At 45.4% G+C, this 22,782-nt stretch overlaps 1 protein-coding gene across 3 annotated transcripts in view; it reads right to left on the bottom strand.

Moving 5' to 3' along the window:
• The window catches only part of VPS13B (vacuolar protein sorting 13 homolog B), a 798,280-nt gene that overhangs the window by 15,794 nt on the left and 759,704 nt on the right, over positions 1-22,782 (bottom strand). For all 3 annotated transcript variants that reach the window (XM_042972776.1, XM_007073303.3, XM_042972777.1), the window contains 3 exons: positions 10,410-10,528; positions 6,138-6,946; positions 1,871-2,047 (listed from right to left, as the gene is read on the bottom strand). In XM_042972776.1, coding sequence (XP_042828710.1) covers positions 1,871-2,047; positions 6,138-6,946; positions 10,410-10,528 — 1,105 coding nt within the window. The remainder of the gene's footprint in view (positions 1-1,870; positions 2,048-6,137; positions 6,947-10,409; positions 10,529-22,782) is intronic.

Genomic DNA, 22,782 nt, shown 5'->3' with positions numbered 1-22,782 from the left:
ATGGGGGTTCCCCGGGGAGCAGTCCTCACAGGGCTGGTGGTGGGGGAGGGGTGCCTTGGGACCTGCCCAAGTGGTGAGTGACGGGGGCTTCCTTTGGGCAGCTTGAAGCAACAGCCTGAAGAAAATTGTGAAAAAAAGGCGAAGATTAACACTTGCTCACCAGGGTGACGGCACGCCTCAAAACGGGTCAGGCGAGAATCTCTGTTGCCAGAAAAATGCCCAGAGTTTCAGATGAAAGTAGCGTTCGCTATTGTTTGATGGTCGAGGCTTGGCTAGAGCACTCAGTTTTGAAGTCCTCACTGAGGCCCAGTTTTGAAAGTTAAAATTTGCTCTCAAAGGTTAAGGTCATGCTGCTGAATCTTAGATTGTAAAGAAATATTTCTATTTAGGAATAAAATTTATTTCCCCCCTTCATCTCTCATAGCAGAGGGAGACCCTAAACTGTATCACCAGACATTCAGAGGCAACGATTGGTGCCGCACAGAACATGTGCGGTTTTGATTCTCGGGGTGTTAACTGAAAACAGTGAGGACAATAAAGGAGAGAAGACACGGGAAAGCCAGGACTATGTCGGGTTTTTCTGGCAAGTCTGTACAGGTCTCAGTGAAGCCACACTGAAAGACATCAATGGACAATCCTGACACTAACGAATTCACTCATCTGTGAGAGGATATCCGGCTCCAAGAGGAGACGGAAGATGTCGTTTTTGCCGCTGCATCTTTACCAATAATCGAAAAAGAAAAAGTCCACGTGCACGCGCAGACAGCAGCAAATGAGACAGATTTCCCTGAGAGAAGGAGAGAACGAGTGTAAAACACATTCGGTGAGTCAGTATGCTAAAATTACTGCGGGCTTCAGTTTAGCAGGTGTCGGTTGTCTTATTTGAAAATAAAAACAACAGAACCACAAAGACTCAAGTGTCGGGAGTGAGAAATCCGCCAGTGACTCATCGGTGAGCTCCTCCGGCTCTCAGCTCACAGGCCTCCCGGACGGCCGGGGCCCAGGGGAGTGGGCCCGGCCTCGTCCACACAACTCGGTTTACTGCTCTTGCCATTCTCCTGCCAGCCCCCCTCTAGGACGACGGGCGCTCATATTTCAGGCTCCTCTGCTTTTGAGCCTTCTGGAGACTTCTATAACCTACCCACTCATAACAGAGTTGCAGCACTGTTGACATTAAAAAGCCTTTTATGGGGGAGAAGCCCTTTGCCCTGTTTTCCCTGCCTCCCGCTGAGAAGAAAAGGGGACTCAGATGGCCCTTGTTAGTTCCCGAGTCACTGCCAACCTGACCAAAATATCGTCAAGCACACACAGGGGTAAAACGAAAACATTCCCCTTCATGCGGGCAGCAGTCTGGCTTCTGTGCCCCGTGACCTATCCGGGCCACAAGATGGCACTGTTGATGTGGCATATGCTGGAGGAAAGCTGGCTGGTCCCCTCCAAATCCGCTTCCATGTCCAAACGTATCCATGTCCTTCCGCAAGTTATGACAACTGTATCTACATTTAAAAAAATGAAGAGGCAACACAGTGTAGGGTTTCTGATGTGTAGCAGAAGTCCTGAACACCTTTAATATTTCTGTATTTATCGCATGGAATAACAGTTGAGCCAATGCTTGTTTTCCCAATGGGAGGTTTAAGATTCTGAAGTTTCTGAAACATTTTCACACACTGCAGGCAAGCAGCGATCTGTTTAAAACATAAGGCGTTAGATGTGAGCTTTGTTACAAATCCAACATTTCACGGCAATCTAACGGGCTAAACAAAGGTAGACGCACACTGAAGGCCCTGAAAGCTGTAATGTGTTCTTCAAAAAGGAAAAATAAGGGGAGGAATGAACATGAGGCTTTATGAAAAGAAACCAAAGTAGCTACCTTTGGAAATGTGCTTTACAAATGACGTTGTCCCTCTGGAGACTCCACTCACGAAGGCTCCTGGGCCTCTGGTCAGCCCCTCGTACGGAAGCCTGAAGAAGTCGGCGATGCCATTCCCGACGCTTCGCACCAAACTTGCGGGGCTGCCGAGGATTTCCAGAGATCCAACCACCCAGCCTGGAAGGGACCAACGGGAAGGGGCTACTGAGACCTTCAATGCGGCACTTTCAACATTGGGGAACAGTGACCCATTTTCCCTGCAATTCATTTTTCACACTGGAATTGAGAATGTTATAAGCTCCTCTGGAGCACAATCTGGGAAATAACTCATTCACTGTGAATTCATAAATGGCAAACTTTCATACTTTATAAATCAAAGCGATCCTTTGGCAGCCTCACAAATAGCTTTAATATGACTTCCTTGCCCGAGTCTCCTGTATTCCCGCTAAGAGGGACCCGCGTGTGAGGGGACACACGTTCCCATGCACCCGAGGAAAGGCGGTCTCCCAGGGTGCAGGTGTTTGCAGGCTGGGAAGCTGTCTTTAGAACCACCTCAGGGCAGCGGAGGCACCAGGAGGGGGAGGAGGCCAGATGCTAAATGGGGTGTTGCAAAGGAGAGGCAAAGTTCTGACAAGGATGGAGGAGTTATTTTTAATCTTTCCCAATCCTACCCAGCTGAGTGCTTTCCTTTGGAGCAGAGCTGAAGCCAGACAAATGTCTCCCCTTCAACCCCAGCTTCAGTTGTGTAAACATTGGTGACATGGACATACTGATTAGGTTAGTGAGAGGGAGTGTTCCCTTCCAGTGTCCCAGGAGGGGAGCTTTGGATCTGGTTTCCTATTTGAGCAGGGGCTTGCCAGGGGCCGGCCTGCTCAGTGGCCTGACTGCGGTGTATGCTGCCTCGTGGGAACGCGGCTGTGCGTGAACTTCACCGTGGCTTCCCTTCACCTTGCTCCCCGGGGAGGGGGCTCAGCACTTTCACCCAGTGGACTGGAGGGGCCAGCAAGGCCAAGGGCTAAGCACAGGATTCTAGACAGGTGACTTCCTCTGGGAACCACGGACCCCCCACCAGACTGTGGCCAAGAGTGCTCTCGTGGGGAGGCCGTGGGGACAGGACGCGTGTGGGAGCGAATCCTGCCTCACCAGTAGATTCTTGGAGGACAAGCCTGAGACAGACCCTCGGTCAAGTCAGTGGTCCCAGAGGGTCAGCAAGGTGTGGCTGCAAGAACCACGCCAGAACCCTAAAGGGTTCCGGGCCCAGCCCCTATACATAGAGAAAGACATTCTTAAATTTTGAGTCCATTCCTCTTTTCTGGAACATCAGGAGGATACCACTAGGGTTTAGATTAAAAGAGGGAATCAGTTCCAGAAGGTAAGAACTATAAATGGGAGGGCCTCTGGGTGCCAGACATTCAGCTTATTTCATGCTCAAGGTCACTGTGCAAATGAAGTGCTGTTACATCCCTTTACATAAGGATGAGCTAATGACTGGGCTTTTCCCTGGGCTCAGGGGTAGCAGCCTCAGGGGACTGAGATGAGGCTGACCTGGTGTTACTCTGTCTCCAAGTGTGGCTCTGAGATTAGGTCAAGGGCTCACAATCTCCCCGCTGCGTGGACACGTGGGCTGGGTTTCCAAACGAGGTTTACCTCATTGCTCAGCCCACCCACCCTCTTTCTGTGAGCCTGGGCTGCAATGGGCAGGCAGGGTACTGAAGAAGGTTGTGGAATATGGTTCCCTGGAGGGCTCACTCTGCAGGTAAAGAAAGAGCAGATTCCCTTTAACCTGGAATAGTCATAAGGTTCTACCTGCAGGTAGCAAGTTGTTCTAGAAACATCTTAATTCCCCTTCTCTCCATAGATTTCACACACAGGATAAAGAAAGGAGAGTAAAATATTGCCAAGCACAGACCATCGACAATGGGCCCTTCGGAGTCAGCACGGTGGGTGCAGAGTGAAGGGATCCCACCCAGCCTCCCCATCTGGCTCCCCCAGCCACCCGAAGGTGGGTAGGTCTCCTGGATCAGGAGCACTGCCTGATGGGAGGGCCATGTGTGGACCAGAGTTACTTCTCAGAAGCATGGGAGCTAGCCAGAAACGGGCAGGAAGTATCTGAGGACACTCCTTTATTGTCCAGAAGCAAGCATCTTTTGCCTATATGTTTGGAGATTTTGTTGGAAAAGAGTGTCGGTCTGACTTCCTATCAAATTGAGACTTGGGTGTAGAGGGACCCCAGGAAATTAGAAAGCCCACGTTCTTTCCTTCAAATAGGGCTATTCATTTCTAATTACTTGACTGTTTACTTTTAAAACCTCCTCAAGGTGAATCCACAAACTTCCCTAGAAATGAGGTCAGGGTATTTCGACCATCCCGGTTAAGAACCTTCTGGTCAAGTTCAGTGGGTGAATCCTGACCCACGTGAGATACAGATGCAACTTGTTCACTCCCAGGCCAGCCCTCCCCCTTCCTCGAAGGGGATGCTAGTACATTCTCTCGAAGCCTCTCCTACCTGGGTGCTGGGAACCTGCTACCACCTTCTCCTTTTGTCTGTAGGTTTTTAGTAACAGAATTCTCAACGGGCTCTAAAAACTTGGCCCTCTACATTAGAATTTCTTGTCCCAGAGTATAATGAGGTTGGGACAACAGTTTAGAGGATTTTTAGGTAGATTACAAAAAATCCAAACAGAATGTTCTTGTGAAAGCTCATTAAAAACAAAAAACAAAACAGAGCATGTTTAGCACACAGGCTACAGGGACACGGCTCCTTGGTGCCACAGTTGGGAGTTTCTCTGCCAGCTCATTACCTGCATGGTTGTCCCCCCACACCTCAGCATTATGTGGTGGCCCGGTGGGAGGCTCAGTTCTTCCCAGGCCCCACATCAGAGCTCAGTAACTTACGTGCCCGCTTCTCATGTTAAAAGCAAACACTGCCTGAAAGGTTAAGTTTCTGGAATTGTTTATAAATATACCCATCTATTAAATTTGAAATGTTAACTGCTTATTTTTAAGTGATTTCTTAGCAAGAGAGAAATATTTTCTTCATTGTTGTGCAAGCTATCAAAACAATAGTGCAGGCAGGGCCCTCCCCTGATCTTGTCATTTTCAGTTAAGACTTCTAGGTAACCTTATTGACTCTATGAATGTCATTATGGAGAAAATGTAATCTCACCAGTGGGGCAACAACATGGGTCATTTACTGTTACACTGTTAAGCTTATATGGGAATGCTTTCACTAAGTTCAATGTTACAAACATTCTCTCCTTTGTTACTCTCAGAAAGGAAGGCTGCCATGTTTTTTGCTAGAAAGGACCTACAAGACCCAACACTGGTTGGTGTTTATTGCCTGAATTCATGGGAACATAAGGAGCTGAGTAATCAAACTGAAACCATGTCGGAGTGAATTTAGGTCAGGAACATGTGTTTTGTTGCCAATCACCATAGAATATTCCGAGACCACTCTGTCCTTTAGCACACAGTACTCACCATACAATATTCATATTCATATTCAAACAACCCCCCCACAAACTTCCGTCTCACGTCTGTGGACAAGCCGAGACACTAACCACTTTCTTTTTGCGATCTGTCTAGACTGGCAGGGCCACACTGGGTAGGTAGAGGGCTCTTTACGCATCTTATGAGCACACAAATCCTCTGTATTTCTCACCTACAGCTATTCATGGACCTTAATGAAGGAAGCCAACAAGCTACAACTGGATTTCTTTTAAGCCCAGGGCTGGTTTTCCAGACTGCACTGATGTGCCCATACAGAGCCTTGGACCTGCAGGGATCTAAAAAGTGTATGCTAAATGGAATTAACAGTCTAAGTTGTATCACAGCAAATACAAAAGCTACTATTGGTTGAGTGTTTATTAAGTGCCAAGTGCTTTTATTTTATCCTCTCAGAAATCTTAAAACCCATTTTAGAGATGAGGGAACTGAGACTTGGGGAGGTTCAATAACTTGCCCAAGGCCTGAGGCAGTGGCAGAGTGTGGATTTAAATCCAGGTCTGACTTGGGCGCCTGGGTGGCTCAGTCGGTTAGGCTTCCGACTCTTGATCTCAGGTGTTGATCTCAGGGTTGTGAGTTCAAGCCCTCCACTTTCAGTTAAGTTGGAGTGTGGAGCCCACTTAAAAATAAAAATCCAAAGCCCACACTCTTCCCCTCTCACAGTAGTGCCTCCCTAGTTCTTGAAGTTGATGAGGCACTCCCAGGAGCAATCCCTTTTGGCCCAGGCTCTAGTTCATCAAGGACCCCCAGCGTGTGACCTCACCTGCTCTGAAAAGAGCCCCCGCGGCATAGTGCATCGCCAGGGCGTGGACGAGCTGCCTGGCCGTGGTGAAGACGGGGCCTCTTTCAAACACTGAGAAGGAGAGTGGCGTATGGTCAGAGGCTATGTACAGCTTGAGGGAAGCGTGGATGCTGACGAGGAGATTCACCGGCTGTATCACCAGTTTCCGTAACTTCACAGGATTCACCAAGGCCCTGGCGTGCTGTCTGACCTGCGCGGGCAACACCTGTTTGCCACCTGCGAGTACCTCAGGGTGACCGGCCAGGTTGCCGTCAGGAAGGTAGGTCCGGAACAAAGTTCTGATGTAGTACACAAATGTATCTTCCACATATAACCGGGCAGGTTTCAATTCAAAACTGAACTCGTTAATATCATCGAATAAGAAGTTCTTGCCCTCGGTTAAGGTGAGGCAAAGTTTGATAAAACAATTTTTCTTGTATTCTTCCAGCTCTCTGCTGGATACGAGGAGGCTTTGCATTTTGGGACACTGCATGGGTTCTGGTTTTTCCCCCTGGCAGACTAAGACCGCGAAGTGGAAACTGGACTTGTTATATAGCTGGTTGTCTAACTGCAGGTCCCCACAGTAGACTTCCACACAGTGAGGCCGAAGGGGCGCTGCAGCGGCCTCTTCCCCGCGGAGGTGGCCAGTCATGGGGGCCATTTGGAGGAAAACACTGTCCAGTGTGAGTCTCAGAAGTTCAGATGATACTCTGTGGTGGGTGAGGTCATCAAACACCACCAAGCTCAACTGAGTGATGAACATTTTAAATGTCACAATCTTCTCCAGAGTTCTAGAGAAAGGGAAAACAACGTAAGTCTCCCTCTTTTCTTTTTCCTTTCTTTCTCTTCCTTCCTTCCCTCCCTCCCTCCCTCCCTCCCTCCCTTTTTCTTCTTCTCTCCTCCCTTCCCTCCCACCCTCCCTTCCTTTCAATAGGGCCTTATTACACCCCTCCTGATATTCCATCAGGTTCTCGCAAGAAACAATAAGAATTCAACTTTCAGATTGTGGTGTCTGGACAGAACCTGCCACGTTCCCGACAGTACTGGGGAATGTCCCCTAAGGGACCAGTACTAGCTCTTGTCATGTTCTGTACATGCTTCCCTTGTCAACACCAGATTTGTACTCCAAAATTCTTCTAGCGTTTGCGCACTCATTCTCTATCACGATCATCTCAAGGCAGAAAGGTAAAATCAAACCACCAAGACTCCTCACCTTGAAGTAAAGCAAAGAGAAGAAAACTCACCCCGAGCCCCTCTAGTGGCATCTGGGCCATGTGCTCAGCTCTCCCTACCATTTCCAGATCTGGACTGCGGTGCTCCTGCCTCAGGCCAGCCTGTCACGGTGCACAAAATCCTTCTGCTCTCACCTCCTCAAGGACATCACTTTAGCCACCCACCCGTCTCCTCTACCCTCATTTTTTTCTTCATTATCGGCAGCTTATAAACATGATGCTATTTCTCCTGTCTTCAAAATCCCTCTTGTAACTCCACTTCCTTCTCTAGCTACTACTCAGTTTTCTGCCCTCTCTTACATAAAAACTTCTACACACATTGTCTGCTGGCTGCCTTCCATTCTCTCTTCACCTTGGTCCAAGCAGGCTTCTGCCCCCACAGTCTACCAAAGCAACGCTCACCAAGTGACTTCTGTGTGGCTAAACTGAATGATGGCTTTTCAGTCTGTGGCTCACGTGACCTACAGCGGCATTTCACCTTGTCGATAACTCCTTTCCTCTGGGAACACTTCCTTTATAGGTCCTCTCTTCTACTTCTCAGTCACTGTGCGACCCCTTCCTCTTCTCCCTGATCACTGAAAATTAAGGTGCCCAAGGCTCAGCCCTTGCCCTCTTCTGTTCCTGTGTCCGGGCCCCCCCACTGGGAGATCTCACCCATTCCCACGGCCCCGATATGCTGTCTGGGTGCTCATGGCTCCCAAAGTCACATAGTCAGCCCAGGACCACCCAAGTGCCAGTCTCGTACATCTAACTGCCTCTCCACTTTGTCACTTCTTTGTTAAAAAACATCTCAACCTGTCACGTCTATAATCAAACTCTAGATCATACACCCCACCCCAACCTGCATATGGTCTTTCCCATCTCAGTTAATGGCAACCACATCCTATCACTTGCTTACAGCCCGAGTTTAGGAGTCCTCCTTGATGTCTCCATTTTTAACCCCTATCCAGTGCATCAGGGAAAACCCAATGGTTTCTTCTTAGAAGGTACATCCAGATTCTGACCTTTCCTTCCCACATCCACTGATCCCACTGCAGTCTAAGCCATCAGCATCTCTAGTGTGAGTAACGGTGACAGTCTCCTAACTAGTTTCACTGCTTCCACCCTCACTTCTTTATGGTCTACCTCACAAACAAACAAACAAATGATAAATAAGTGTCTAAAAATTTGGGTCAGATTATGTCACTTCTCCACTCAAAATGCTCCGATGATTTCTCCATTTCATTCAGAAATAAAGCTAAGTCCTACACCATATCCCCCTCTCCCAGCCCTTACCACTCTGGCCTCAGATACTCTTTCTACTTCCATCCACTCTGTTTGGCCCACAGTGGCCTCTTCCCTGAGCCTCCAATATGTCAGACCCACTGTTTCAGACCTTTGAACCAGATGTGCCTTTTGTCTGGAAAGCTCTCCACCAGATACCCACATTACTAACCCCCTTGCAGCTTTTGAGTCTTTGCTCAAATGTCAACTTCGTGGGAAGGCTTACCTACACTGGTTTTCTAAAATTGTGTCCTCTCTGTCCTTATGCCCTGGCACTCCTGGTCTTTCTTACCCGGCTGTTTTTACCCCTGCAGAAAGCCAACCTTCTACTGTCCCATAAAGTCTTTTTTTATTATGTTTATTCTCTGTCTTCCATTCTACACCTAGGAAAATGTGATCATCTTTTTGAGAGCAGAGATTCTGGTCTTCTTAGTCACTGTTGTATCCCCATCCTTAGAATAGCACCTGGCTTCCACTAAGCACTTCAAAGCAAGGGGTGTAATAGTTCCTTTATTCATTGATTCAACAGATAGTAGCAAATACTTGTGCCTTTCCTATTTCTATCACTCAATGTATAATTTGTTGCTAGTATGATTAATGCCCTATTAATGCCATAGACAAATGTTTCTGAAACTGTTGTGCAGGCTTGAAATTTTGTGTTATGTAATTTTATATTTAGTCTCCTATTGTTATGCTATTCATTTTTTACAAAGTTCTGGGCAAAGAAAACATTCTACTCAACCTTGTTTGAAATATTGTAAATTCAAATTAATAATGATTTGGCAGGTCCAAATTAATAAGTTCTTAACCATATATGAAAAACAAGGAACTTTTTTTTTTAAAGGCTTAAACAAACATATGGAAGTTAGTATTGTTATTTTATATTTTAAATACATTTTTAAATAATAAACTTTATTATAAAATACATTCTTCTTTATAAAATTAAAATGCAGAAAATTATTAGCTAATCACTTATAACTCCCACATCTACTAACAATTTTGATTCTTTAAAAAAATTTTTTTTAATGTTTATTTATTTTTGAGAGACAGAGAGAAAGAGAGACCAAGTGTGAGTGGGGGAAAGACAGAGAGAGGGAAACACAGAATTGAAAGTAGGCTCCAGGCTCTGAGCTGTCAGCCCAGAGCCCAATGCAGGGCTTGAACTTACGAACTGTGAGATCATGACCTGAGCTGAAGTCAGACACGTAATTGACTGAGCCACGCAGGGGCCTCTTGATGCTTTCTTTTGAGTCTTAGTTCTAGGAATGTTTTCTGGGAACGTGTGTGAGAATGTGTGAACAGAGAAGTATTTATGTGTGTGTGTGTGTGTGTGTGTGTTATATACACACATACATACATACCTAGGATACATGACTAATCATAGCTATATATTCAATTTTATACTCTCTTTGCTTTCTTCTCTCCCTTTATTCCTTCCTTTCTTTTTGAGAGAGAGAGAGAGAGAGAGAGAGAGAGAGAGAGAGAGACAGAGGGAGGGAGGGAGGGAGGGAGGGAGAATGGGCACACATATGAGCATGGGAGGGGCAGAGAAAGAGAGAGAAAAAGAATCTTAAGCAGGCTCCAAGCTTAGCACAGAGCCCCATGTGGGGCTTGAGCTCACAACCATGACATAGATCATGACCTGAGCTGAAATCAAGAGATGGACGCTTAACTGACTGAGCCACCCAGGCACCCCAGGTTTACAACTTTCTAATGGGCAAGCTTACCATGCTGTGACTGGGATAATAATTAATCCTACCTGTTGGTAGCAGTTAAAATAGGTCCCATTTTTCCTTCTGGGGCCACAGTGATGAAGACTGTGCCACACTGAAGGACAACGTCCACATACACATAGCCAAAGCCAGTCAGGAACACAACCTGCAAAAAGAATATTCAGAATCTGATTAAAAAGAAATAAGAAACACTACTGAAATGGTTACTTTCAAATGTCTTAAGTCCTGATTCAATACCACAAACACTTCTTGGTTATATTTCTTTATATCTATGTGTACAGGCTATACAGCTGACTTGAAATGAAGAAAAAAAAAAGAAAGATCAAATCCAGATTTTTCAATATCCAGCTGTAAGGTTCATAGAAAAAAACAATGATGGATGATGGGGCATGTGTGTCTTCCTTCTCTGCTTCTTTGGAATTGGCAAATAGCTCTGTATGGGCTGGAGCCCAGCCATGGGCCAGCTTTACGTGTGCATATCAACCTCTGTGGAAAAAAAAAAAAAAAAACCAAACCCTGAAACTCAGGACTTGAAATGCAACATGCAAAAAACTTCCAGGCTCTTGAGTGTTGACTTACTACCATGAGGATGTCTTCATATCCTGGGGACACAGAAACATACCAGAAAACCTACCAACAGCTGTTGACATGTCATAATCCCCTCAAGGTCTCTTAGTCTCTCATGTAACTTGTAACAATAGTGTCAGATAACTTCATTTGCTTGGAGTCAAAATTAATTTTGCTTCTATGGGAAGGTGGACTAAGACCTAAAAAAAGTTCGATCTCAGAAGCCAGGTGCCAGGCCAGCAGAACAGATGTCCTTTCAGCATTAAATACCGAGGTTGCTTAAATGGATAAATATTTGAAAACAGAACAGAACTATTTGAGAAACAACTCCAAGAACATCATGTTCACAGCCAGCATTACCTGAGAGTAGGGGCAAGAACCTCCTTATGTTTGGGAATGTTGATTCTGATAATCTGCAGTATCAATTCAGTCCAAGTCTGGGCCCTTTATTACTGTTAGGGCAGCAAATAAAAGACGACTGCAAATTTCCGGATGACGGAACAAAGCTAGGTGCCTGTCTGACATGTAATGAATGTATTGGAATTCTGACCAAATAAAGAGGTACCAGAAAGAGTGTGCACAGAGCCACAGGGGACAGTCACAGACTCAAACCCGGAAGGGACTTCAGTGTCACTGGGTTTCTTTCTTGCATAGTGGCTCCTGACCGTCTGCAGCACCCAGGGCATCTGGGCGTCACCTCTGCCTCCTCCCTCTCATCTCCTGGAGCACAGCAGTCCTCAGATGCCCCAGCTCTGCAGGCTCCTCCCCTAGTGCCTTCGTTTTCATCCTATGGCTGCTGCTTTAGCTTAGGCCCTTGTCTGCCACTCAGCACTCCTGGCGCCCAGAAGATGCCTTCCAGCACAGGTTCTTTCCAAATCCTGTATATCTTTGCACATGCTCCTTAAGGATACCTTTTCCCCTGAAGGTACTCTCTCATTTTCCTATTCCTTTCCTCAGCTTGATACTAACTCCAGCATTCCTGAGGCATTTTAACCATATTTCTATTTCATCACAAGCCTGTATTGTTTGTAGTACAGTCGCCTGTTTAAACACCTGACTCAATTGCTAGATTGTCAGCTTCTTGAGGGCAGGAGCAGAGTCCATTTGTTCTCTATGGACATGTTTCCCAAATGGATTGTTTTGCAGAAATATCTGTTTCAAAAGACCCTGTATCTTGAATCTGCCTTATCTGTTCTAAGATAAAAACTGTAGTTGACTGTGATAAAATCTGGAATGCAGCCAACTTAAAAAATGGCTCAGCTCATGAATCTAAAGCAAAACAGGTATTATTTGAGAAACACTCACATTTATTATTTTGTATGATATGCAAAGGAAGTCAACTGTTTTTTTACTAGGCTTATAGATGTGGGATTATTCTTCTGGCACAAACATCTATATTTCCCTCTCTCAGTGACTCTGCGTAACTTCAGCACATGTCCCAGGGTTTTTAGCAGAGAACTACCACCCCTCAGAGGAGGGAGGGAGAGGATCAGTAAGGGATATATTTACTGTTCTGCTCATTCTCACAGTCGTCTTTGGTCCTTAGGAAATGAGGACACTAGTACCTTCTAAGAGTGAAGATAAGGCAAGCTGATGGTTTCTGTTAACTGCCCAAGGGACTTTGAAGCAGGCAAATGAACCTAAACCTTTAAAGGTACTTCTTCTGGTCAAAAACCTGGACTCTGCAGAAAAATTTGCTGGGTGTCCCTTTCACTCACCACTAGAATGGAAGAAACATGAACTTTAATTCTCAGGAGCCTATCCCTGTCTCTTTCCCCCAGTAGAGAAACTGCTCACAAGGCCAAGCATTTTGTACAGTGGCAGCTCTAGGGATTAGAGATTAGGTATCTACCTACCAGAGAAATTAGGCACCTGTACCGAGGTTCCCCCAGAGGTTTCAAAATAAGTCCTTGTTTTGGTCTGAAGGTTTGGCCTTCAAAGCCTCAAATACTTAGTGAAGAAGAAACTTTTTGAAGAAAAACCTTGCTGACTCCTAGTCTAGCTGGTTGTAGCAGCCGCACACCCAGCACCCATGCCCTTGCTTAGTCCACTCTCCTACGGATACAGAGCTTGGCTACGTGGCTGTCATCAGCTGATGGGATCTCAGCAAACGTGGGGCAAGAAGCTTGGTAAAGCTTGCTTACTGGGGTTTGCCCTCCTGCCAACCATGTGAGGAAGCCTGGCCTAGCCTCCCTAAAGAGAGACCACATGGTGAGAGAGATGCCCAGACTTTCCAGCTGAATTCATTCCTCAGCCAACTTCCAGCTGAATGCAGCTGCATGAGTGATCTCAGGCTCATCCTGCAGAAAAATCATGCTACCAAACCTTCAGACTCACGAGAAGTCAAGCGTTTTCAAGCCTCTAGGTTTTGGGGTGGTTTGTTACAATGGGGCAGACAGAAAGTGATGGAAACTCCATCAACCTGCATCCTTGACTGACGATGGAGAACAGAGCTCCCTGGGCACAAAGCATGAGCAAGAAGCAAATTCTAGGCTTCTGATAGGCAGCATAACCTAGCCTATACCAACTAACATAGATATTGGTAACAGAAGTAGGGTTCCAGCAGAAACCTAATGCATGAGTCCTTGGCTTACTGGTCAGGCAGTAGAAACTGGCATTGAAAGGGATTAAAATGGCAATTCATGTTATGAAGTAGCAAGACATTTAGTAGAACTGTTGCCTGAGATTACCTGGGAGGCAGATTATAAACCTAATCCAGAAGATGAGGTGTGAAAACAAAAACATTAGTAGTGTGTGTTGGCTAATATTGGCTGTCTCTGGAAATGCATTCTGAAGAAGAGATGAGCTCAGCAAACAATTTGCCAGTTTGCAAATAAAAATGAAAAACAACAGAGATTCCAGAAACTCAGGGTCTTGCAAAGCTAGAAATGCTTTTGACCTCAAACAGCAAGAGACCAAAGTTTAGTGTTTGAATATGAGAGCAGATTAATACTCAGCCTTAGGGCTATGTACAGGCATCACACTCACTGTTAGAACCTCTTAATTATAAAAGTGACTCAGAAAAAAGCTTAGATTAAGAGTATAACTTTGCCACAGAAGCTCTGAAGTTAGAGGCAAGGAATCAAGATAGCACAGGAATATGCCTTGAAAAGGAGCATAGATGTGGTTATCGGTACATAAATTCTCTGGAATCAAATAGCGTTTGAGAAATGACTACTGATGAATACACTCATGAGTCTGGACTACAAGAGACTGAGGTTACTTGAGCTTCAGATGTGACCAACAAAGATCTCTGAGAGTACGTCCAGGGGCTGGAAGAAAAATGGTGAGAGCGCAGTTCCAAGATCAGAGACAGGGCTCAAAGACCAGTCCTTGTTTCAAGGTATAAACCCCACAGTTATGTGCTCAGAAACTTTTTGGACTTGTCATAGATGAGAGGCTGCTATGTCTCATCCTTCCCATTTCCAATTTGGAGGGGTTAAAACGATGATCCTGTCTTGTAAAATGGGGGGAGGGGAGAACAGCATGAGCTCACAGGTCTCCAGGTGAAAGGAGTCAAGTCCAGACTAAGAGAGCATCACTCAGAAGTCCTGGATTTCCAGTGGGATGTCGTGACTCATTGGAACCCTGGGGAGGCAGTGTGTTTGTTGCACACAAACAAACACTCATTTAATTCACTAAATTAAATGAGTAATAACCAAGGGGATTTCTGCTTGTTGTTGCTGAGTTTATTATAGAATAAGCTAGCCAGTCCTGATCAGTGCCATCATTTAGGTGTTTTTTCTTCCCTCACTTCACACTGGTGGTGTGGGGGATGCTATGGGCAACATATAGTCAAGAGATTTGCTGCTTTGGCCACAAAACACTTGGAGGATACTCTCTGTATCTGTGTTGGAACACTATGATCAGTAAGACTTTCTCTCACACATATGGGAATAAGAACACTACTCCGGGCCTATGTCTTGCCCTCCACTTAGTACATTGTCTTTTACTACAATTACAAATAAGAAACACTTCAACATAACTTGTGCTTTTCTACAGTTATCTTTTTTTTTTATTTTTTTTTTAACGTTTATTTATTTTTTGAGATAGAGAGAGACAGAGCATGAATGAGGGAGGGGCAGAGAGAGAGGGAGACACAGAATCGGAAGCAGGCTCCAGGCTCTGAGCCATCAGCCCAGAGCCCGACGCGGGGCTCGAACTCACGGACCGCGAGATCGTGACCTGAGCTGAAGTCGGACGCTTAACCGACTGCGCCACCCAGGCGCCCCTCTACAGTTATCTTTTTAAAAATTTATTTATTTATTTTGAGAGAGAGAGCGAGCAGGGGAGGGGCAGAGAGAGGAGGAGAGACAGAATCCCAAGCAGGCTCCATGCTGTCAGCACAGAGCCTGACACAGGGGTTGATCTCACGAACTGTGAGATCATGACCTGAACCTAAATCAAGAGTCCAATGCTCAAACAACTGAGCATTAAAATGATTGATTACATTTATATGTAGCAAAAAATATTTTAAAAAATTATACTAATTTATTTTACTAAGTTAATAAGTTATGGGGGTGGGGTGCCTGGGTGGCTCAGTTGGTTAAGCATCCAACTCTTGGTTTTGGCTCAGTTCATGAGATCAAGCCCCATGTCGGGCCCCAGTGCTGGGCATGGCACCTGCTTAAATTCTCTCTTTCTCCCTCTACTGCTCTAGATTGTACTCTTTCTCTTAAACAACAACAACAACAACAACAACAACAACAACAACAACAACACTAAGTTAATAAGTTACAGGGGGACACAAGAAATAAAAGAATGAATTTTGAAAGTCTCTCTTCCCTTGTCTCCCTTTTTCCCTAGAGGCCATATGTGACAATCCAAGGATAATCCTTGGAGGGAGGGAGTTATAAAGTGTCCCAGCACTGCAGCTGAGGTAGACTTACATAATAGGTAGAACTGTTATTAAAACTCCTTCCGTACTCCCTTCCTTCAATATTTTACCGATTTCCTCTTCAACTGGGTTCCAATAGCCGTAGGAAACATCTTACTGGGCTTCCTCCCTTTCTAATTCTCTTTCTTCTACCTAAGTCATGTTGCCCCCACCTCAGATTTTCACTTCTTTTCTGTGATGAGTGATTTTGCGTCAGCCTGACTGGCCACAGGGTGCCCAGGTTAAGCATTATTGCTGGATGTGTCTGTGAGGCTGTTTCTGGATGGGATTAGCATTTGAATCAGTGGACTCAGCAGACTGCCTTCTCCAGTGTGGGGGACATCATCCAGCCTGTCGAGGGGCTACCCCCTTTTCTCCTGCCACACTGTTGAGCTAGAACATCTCATTTCATCTTCTCCTGATGAATTTATGCCATCAAATCCCTTGGTTCTCAAGCCTTTGGACCCAGACTGAATTATGCTATGGTTTCCCTGGGTCTCTAGCTTGCAGAAGGCAGATACTTAGCCTCCAAGGGTAGAACTGCACATAAATCAATCAGCCATGTTATTTGTTCTGAACTTTGGCTAAAACTCATCTTTCATAAAAAATTTTACTCCCTATTTTGGGAAGGAATAAATGGAAAAGTTACTCCTTATTTCTCTAGATGAAGTGTCTTGTAAGAAATATGTTAAGAAAGAAAACCATAATATGGAAGAAGCCAAGGCTTAGGCTTTGAAGGGAAGAAGAGATTTGCATGTGTACTATGGGACTATGTGCTACAGGACTGATCGCTAACGTGTAGAGGGAATAAGGGAGTTGAGTGTAGCCTGCTTGGTCTCAGGTAGTCAGTCGTCTGTTTTAAGCAGTTTAAGGCCCGGAGTTTCAGGCCTAGAGAGCCTTCTCTGGGCTGGACTCTTGTGTGTTAGTAATCACTTTTGTGGTTCTTGTGGAGACAGACTTGAAGGTGAAGAGGTTGACAACAGAGAGACCCTTAAAGGGCCTTAAAGGCTATTGCTAAAATCTGGGAGAGGAATGATGGATAAAAGGCCTGGAGTAGACCATGGTCACAGAGAGAAGGGGCAGAACCAGAGACATTTCTGAGGATTTCTGCCGGCACCTGATGACTTCCTGGATGTGTAGGGGGAAGAGAGGGAAAGGAAGGCACTGGGCTGCAGTAGGAAAAGTACAGGAAGCCTGACAGTCTGGGTTTGGATCCCAGGTCCACTTGCTCTGTGCAAGTTGACTTCTCTGAGCTTCAGGTAGCATCTACCTTTAAGGGATGTGGCAGGGACTAATGATATTTGTAGAGTGCTTGACATAAAGCAGGAATTTAAAACAAGTTTGCATAAATATTATTGAAGGTTTTTATACTGGGAAAATGGCGATAACAATCACTGAAGTGAGAACTCTAAGAGAAGCTGGCTTGGGGAATGGAAAATGATCACTTTGGTTTCAGAGATGTTGGGTTTGAGGTGCTTGTGAATTTTAGGTGGAGATATCTGGTGGGTGGTAAGAACACAGACTTGGAGCTTAGGAGGGACGCAAAGGCCAGAGAGAGATCTGAGAGTGACTGGATGATAGTTGGTAGCTAAAGCAATGAGATGAGATCTCTCAGAGAGGAAAAGAAGGGAAACGAATTTCTAAAGTGAGAAAAAGGTGGATAAGCATGAAAACAAAATAGCGTTATTCTGGGTAGAATTCTTCCCTCTGTGTAATTACTGAAAAATACTTAGGGAAATCCTTACTCTCAAGCATCTTTAAACGCATTGTGACTCAGCTGGAACAAATTGTAAACACACAGAAGACTCTAGACCAGGGAAGGCACTTGGCAGTTGTTCAGAAGTGGGTACCAACCTGCTGATACCCCTTCTGGCCCTGATACGGAATATATGGGAAGGCAAATGAAGTAAGCAAGAAGCCAAAATATCTGTACTGTGCATTTGATAAGTCAGATACTTACTTGGATTTGGTGGCTTTTTTCTGCATGAAAATTCCTGGATGGAGGCTAAAGGGGTCTCAGAAAATGACTACACTACATGCTCTTTAAGCATTAGCGCTCAGGGTTACCTGTCTGTTGTGCACCAAATGGGCTGATTACACACTTGAGTCGGGGTTCATCAAGGCACTTACCAAAGTGTCTCATGGTAACCTTGTAAGCAAGATAAGAAGTATCTTATATAGTATGGTTTAAAAAGTGCTTTTAGATGCATTTTCTTATGTAAGACATGTGGGCTAGATGACAGTATAGTTTGGTGTGTTAGTGGCTGACCGAACCCATGCATTAGGGAAGTAGCTGGTGATTCACCATTGCAAGTAGACCTTGGACGTGTCCTGTTCAACATATTTATTAATGACTTGGATGAAGATGTAGAATGCATGCTTGCCACATCTATAGATGACATAGAGCTACCAAGGATACCTAATATGTTGGATGACAGCATCACAATTTTTTTTTTTAAGTGATTTCAACAGGCTGGACTAGGCCAATAGCAACAAGATTTAATTTATTGGGGATAAATGTAAAGTCCTGTCACTGGGTTCAAAAAGTCAACTGTACAGCAAGTCATATGATAAAGACCTGGGGGATGTGGTTGACCACAAGTTCAATAATAACAAACAGTCTGAACTTGTTAATAAAAAGCTAACTCAATCTTCTACTTTATTAATGGAAGCACAGGGAGGTAATAGCTGGTTAGACCACATTTGGAATACTATGTATAATTCTGGCTGCCAGATTTTTAAAAGGGAACATAACACACTAGTGTATTCAGACAAGGGTAACTGTGGTGATGGGTCTGGAAATCACATTTACTGAAGGAATGATTCAAGGAACCAGAAATGTTTGGCCTGGATAAGGGAACACTTAGAGAAGATGTTGAAGCTGCCTTCAAATAATTGTAGTGTTGCTATATTAGAGGGGGAAGTAAACAATCTGTGATGCCCCACAGGGTAAAACAAGGATGAATGAGTGGGTGCCACCGAGGGACAGATTTCAGCTTGATACAAGCAGAAACTTTCCTGTAGTCACTGCAGGAATAAGCCACAGCCAGGACACTGAGGGGAGATGTCATGGAAGGGACTCCTGCCCTAGGTAAAGTTGAGATTAGAAAACCTCTTCTAACCTGTGCTTTCATGAAGCTTCAGGTAGTGATATTGGTAGCCAGGGCTGGACTCCAAAGGATAGACAGTGAGCTCAGTTTGGTGCAGGAAAAACAGGACTGGGCCACAGGAAAACCAGGTTCCAGCCTGATCCTGCTTACTTATAAACCACCTAGCTGATTACTCTTTAAGCCTCAATCCTCTCATCAGGAAAATAAACATAAAATTATTGCCCTAACGATCCCAGAATTTTTGCCATGATCAAAGGCTCTGTCTTAGGACTTACTCCACTTGACTACATTTATTTACTTACACTCAGGTTGCTGAAGCAGGAGTAATGCCTTATTTAGGGCAAAGGGTTTGGCTCTTGATAGTTCCTCAATAAGTTTGCTGAATAAATGAATGGAAGAATTGAGACTGTGGATGTGAGAGCACTTTGTAAATGGTATAGAGCTCTATAACCATGAAGGATTGTCATTCCCCATCTTTCACACACTGAGAAGAAAACACCGGTGACACTGACTCCACTAAAGACTTCTGCTCAGAGTCAAAGATCATGAGAATTCACTGAATCTTTTTAGAAGAAAATTCACCTGCAAACTTTCTGGGGAATCACATCGCTCATTCTTCTTTGCTGTCTCAATGGCTCAGAAACTGCGTTTCATAACCAATTCAAAGACTTCCCAAGGCTCTTAAGATAAAAACCCAAGTCCTTAGGTGCAGACACAGAATCTTGCTGGATTTGGCCTTGAATTGTCTCACTAAACCCTTCTCCCACCCCCCTTTTCTTCAGCTGGCACTATGGCCACACTGGCATTTAGATTCCCGGAAGGACCACGCTCCCTCTCTGAGCACCGAAGCTTCAAACATGTTGCTCTTTCCGCCAAGGAAAGTTTCCCACTTTTTTGTCTACTTAATGCCTGCTCAGCTTGAAGGCAGAGATGCCAGGTCTCTTACCAGAGAGATATTCCTTGGCCTCTCAAACTAGTCTGCTGTATACCCTAACAGGACAACTGTACCTTCCTGTTCCTACTGGACTTCACAATACAGCCACCTGGACTGTTCCTACTGGACTTCACAATACAGCCACCTAGGCGATCACTTGCTTATCCTCTCCTCCACCTGTCATCTCCTGGGAGGTGAGGGTGGTGTTCCCTTTAGTTCACTCTGCTTCCTGTAGTCCCAGTACTAAGTTACAATGCCTGGCACGTATTAGAAACTCAGTAAGTATTTGGTGACTGATGACTGAAGCATGCCTCTTAGTGTTTATGTTACTTAAATGGTAACTACGTTTTCTTTGTACCTTTTTATTCAAAAAAATATTGGCTAACGCTGACAAAAATAAGGCTTCTGATTAACAGGAACTGAAATCCCATGAACTATGCAGGATTCTAACCTGTTTTCCAGATAGGATCAAAACTGTGGCTTAAAATGGTCAATGTAAGCTCACTTTTACGTCTTTGCTTATTTATTTGGAATCTAAAGATGTTTTCCTCTCGAGTCAGTCAGGCTACCACTCCCTGTCAAGTTATGGACAAGAGCACCAGCTGCTGCATCAGGGGCTCAGTCTGAACCACCATGAGATGTCTCCTAGCCAGGTGTGAGCTGGTAACACAACCCTGGATACCCCATGCCAAATACAGTCTGGATTTTGTGGCCTACATGCTATCTATCGGGTCTTCCCGGTGACTCCTGATCCGAAGAACACTTCTTTGCGTGATTATAAACTCATTTTCTGCATGTTCCCTCTCATAGTCCATTTCAAAATTATGCAACACGGCACTGTTCTATTTCCAAAACTGAGGCGAGGGGCCTATCCCTGGCAAAAGCTAAAGGAGTTCTCTTCCTGGAGGCAATATTAGGGATTTTACAGTGTTTTAATCCTGCTTTTTAAGGTCAGCTTGGAAATTGGCATCATGTGCCTCAGACCAAGGGCTGAGGAAAGGCTCCTGGAAGACGATCTCACTCCTACAGAAGGGCTGCTTCCTTTCATCAGAGGACACAGCTCCCTTCGCTCCCCAGTGATTTATATGCCCTCGTGTATTACTGAGGAGATGTCGGTGAGGGTCTGAAACAAATCTTCCTGCAGAGGAGGAAGTGAACCATGGTCTGCAGGACATATGGCACACAGCTCCTCAAAGATTAATGGGAACATGAGCCTTTGCTGGGTCCTCAGACCAGGGATGATAAGGGTGTTGGAAAGAGTACCTCTTCCTAGCTTTGAAGTATCTGTGACTACAAAGGTTTGAGGAAATTTAGAGTGAATGGGAATCCCTGAAATAAGGTTTGGCAGGCAGAATGCCTATTGTAAAGAATCCCCCAGACATAGAGAAGTAAGCAAAGTTTTGAAAATCTTCAAACCGATGCAGAGGAGTTCAGGAACCCTTGAGAAGCTTGCAATATTTATTTTGTACATTAATGAGACCAGGAATGTCTCCCGAGTCTGCACGGATCTAACAGACTTTCAGCGTTCATCTCATGAGTGGTGCGGACAGAAGAAACCACACCCCTGTGTAATGTGGAGCCAGTACATACGCGGGTCTCCAAGGTGAGGGCGGCCCCCAGGCTGCTCATCCATTCTTGCACCCGTCCCTGTCCCTGGCCACGTCCTCCACCTGTTTCTGCGGCTAATTCTCTCCCCAGACCCCCAGCCCTTTCCCTCTCTCTCTTGGCCGATGATTTATTCCAAACTTCACAATAAACTTAAGGCCACCGTGCATCAATTCAATTTCCTGGCCCCTCCCTCCAAAGAGCTCTCCCTCCCTGTGCCCAGTCCCACCTCTTTTCTACAGCCAGGGAAGAGGACGTGGTCCTTCTGTCCAAGGAGAACTACACTCCCTGTGCCTGGGACTCGTCTCTCTGGGCAGCTCCTCACTGTCTCTTCCACTTCTTGACTGACTCCATCCCTGCAGTACAGAAAAGAGCTTCCTCCTCTCTGACCTCCTTTGCTTCATGGCCTCACTCCTGGAAAACACAATTCTCATGTTCCTCCACGCCCTCCCTCCCACTGCCTCTGAACCTGTCATTTCCAATTGCTACCTTGCTTCTCTCCACCATTTTACAGCCTGTAAGCTTTGTCCATCAGGGGCGTTCTGTTTCTCCCCTGCCTGGGTCTCCTCCTGCCACTCTGCTTGTTCCCTCTCAGTCTCTTTTGCTGCTCTGCACTGACATGCCGGCGTTTCCCGAGCTTAGGGCTGGGGGCTCTCTTCTCCTCCTTTACAGGATCTCTCTCGCTTGACCTCATCTTCTCATTCACACAGTCACTCATTTGCTGATGTGATGTTTACTAAGATCTTCCTGTGTTGACAGGCACTCTGCTGTAGCCTGAGGATGAATAAGGCAGGTATCTGACTGCCAGGAATACTAAATTGGTAGGAGAACTTTTAAAGAAATAAATGCAACTTAATGTTACAAATGAGAAGTGAACATGGAGAGGGGCCGGTGGTGGGGAGGAGATTTCACAGGAGTGAAGACAGAGAATCTCTTGGGAGATGAGAAAGAATGTGCCAGCTGGGGAAGAGGGGCATTCAGGAATCCCACGTAGGGAAGCAGCATTTACAGCATGGTAGCTTGGAGCAGTGCTTTGGGATCTGGCAGGTCGGGATAAAATCCCAGTCCCTTCTCTTGTAACACGTGGGAACTAAGCCGTGTTACTTCTGGAGGCCTCAGTTCACACTTCTGTAACATGGGAATGACAGTCCCACCTTGTACGGCTGCTGGAAAGGTTAGACAGGAATGAACGTAAAGTGCTCAGCATGATGCCTGGTATGCAGTAAGCGATTACGAAGTGAGAGTCATTATTATAATAAATATATTTATGACTTTGATATGTGTCCTGTAACCATGATAAAGAGACC

The sequence above is a fragment of the Panthera tigris genome, chromosome F2 (assembly GCF_018350195.1).
Source record: "Panthera tigris isolate Pti1 chromosome F2, P.tigris_Pti1_mat1.1, whole genome shotgun sequence".
NCBI lineage: Eukaryota > Metazoa > Chordata > Mammalia > Carnivora > Felidae > Panthera > Panthera tigris.
Note: the sequence above shows the minus strand (reverse complement) of the source record. Positions and strands in the feature narration are given on the sequence as shown.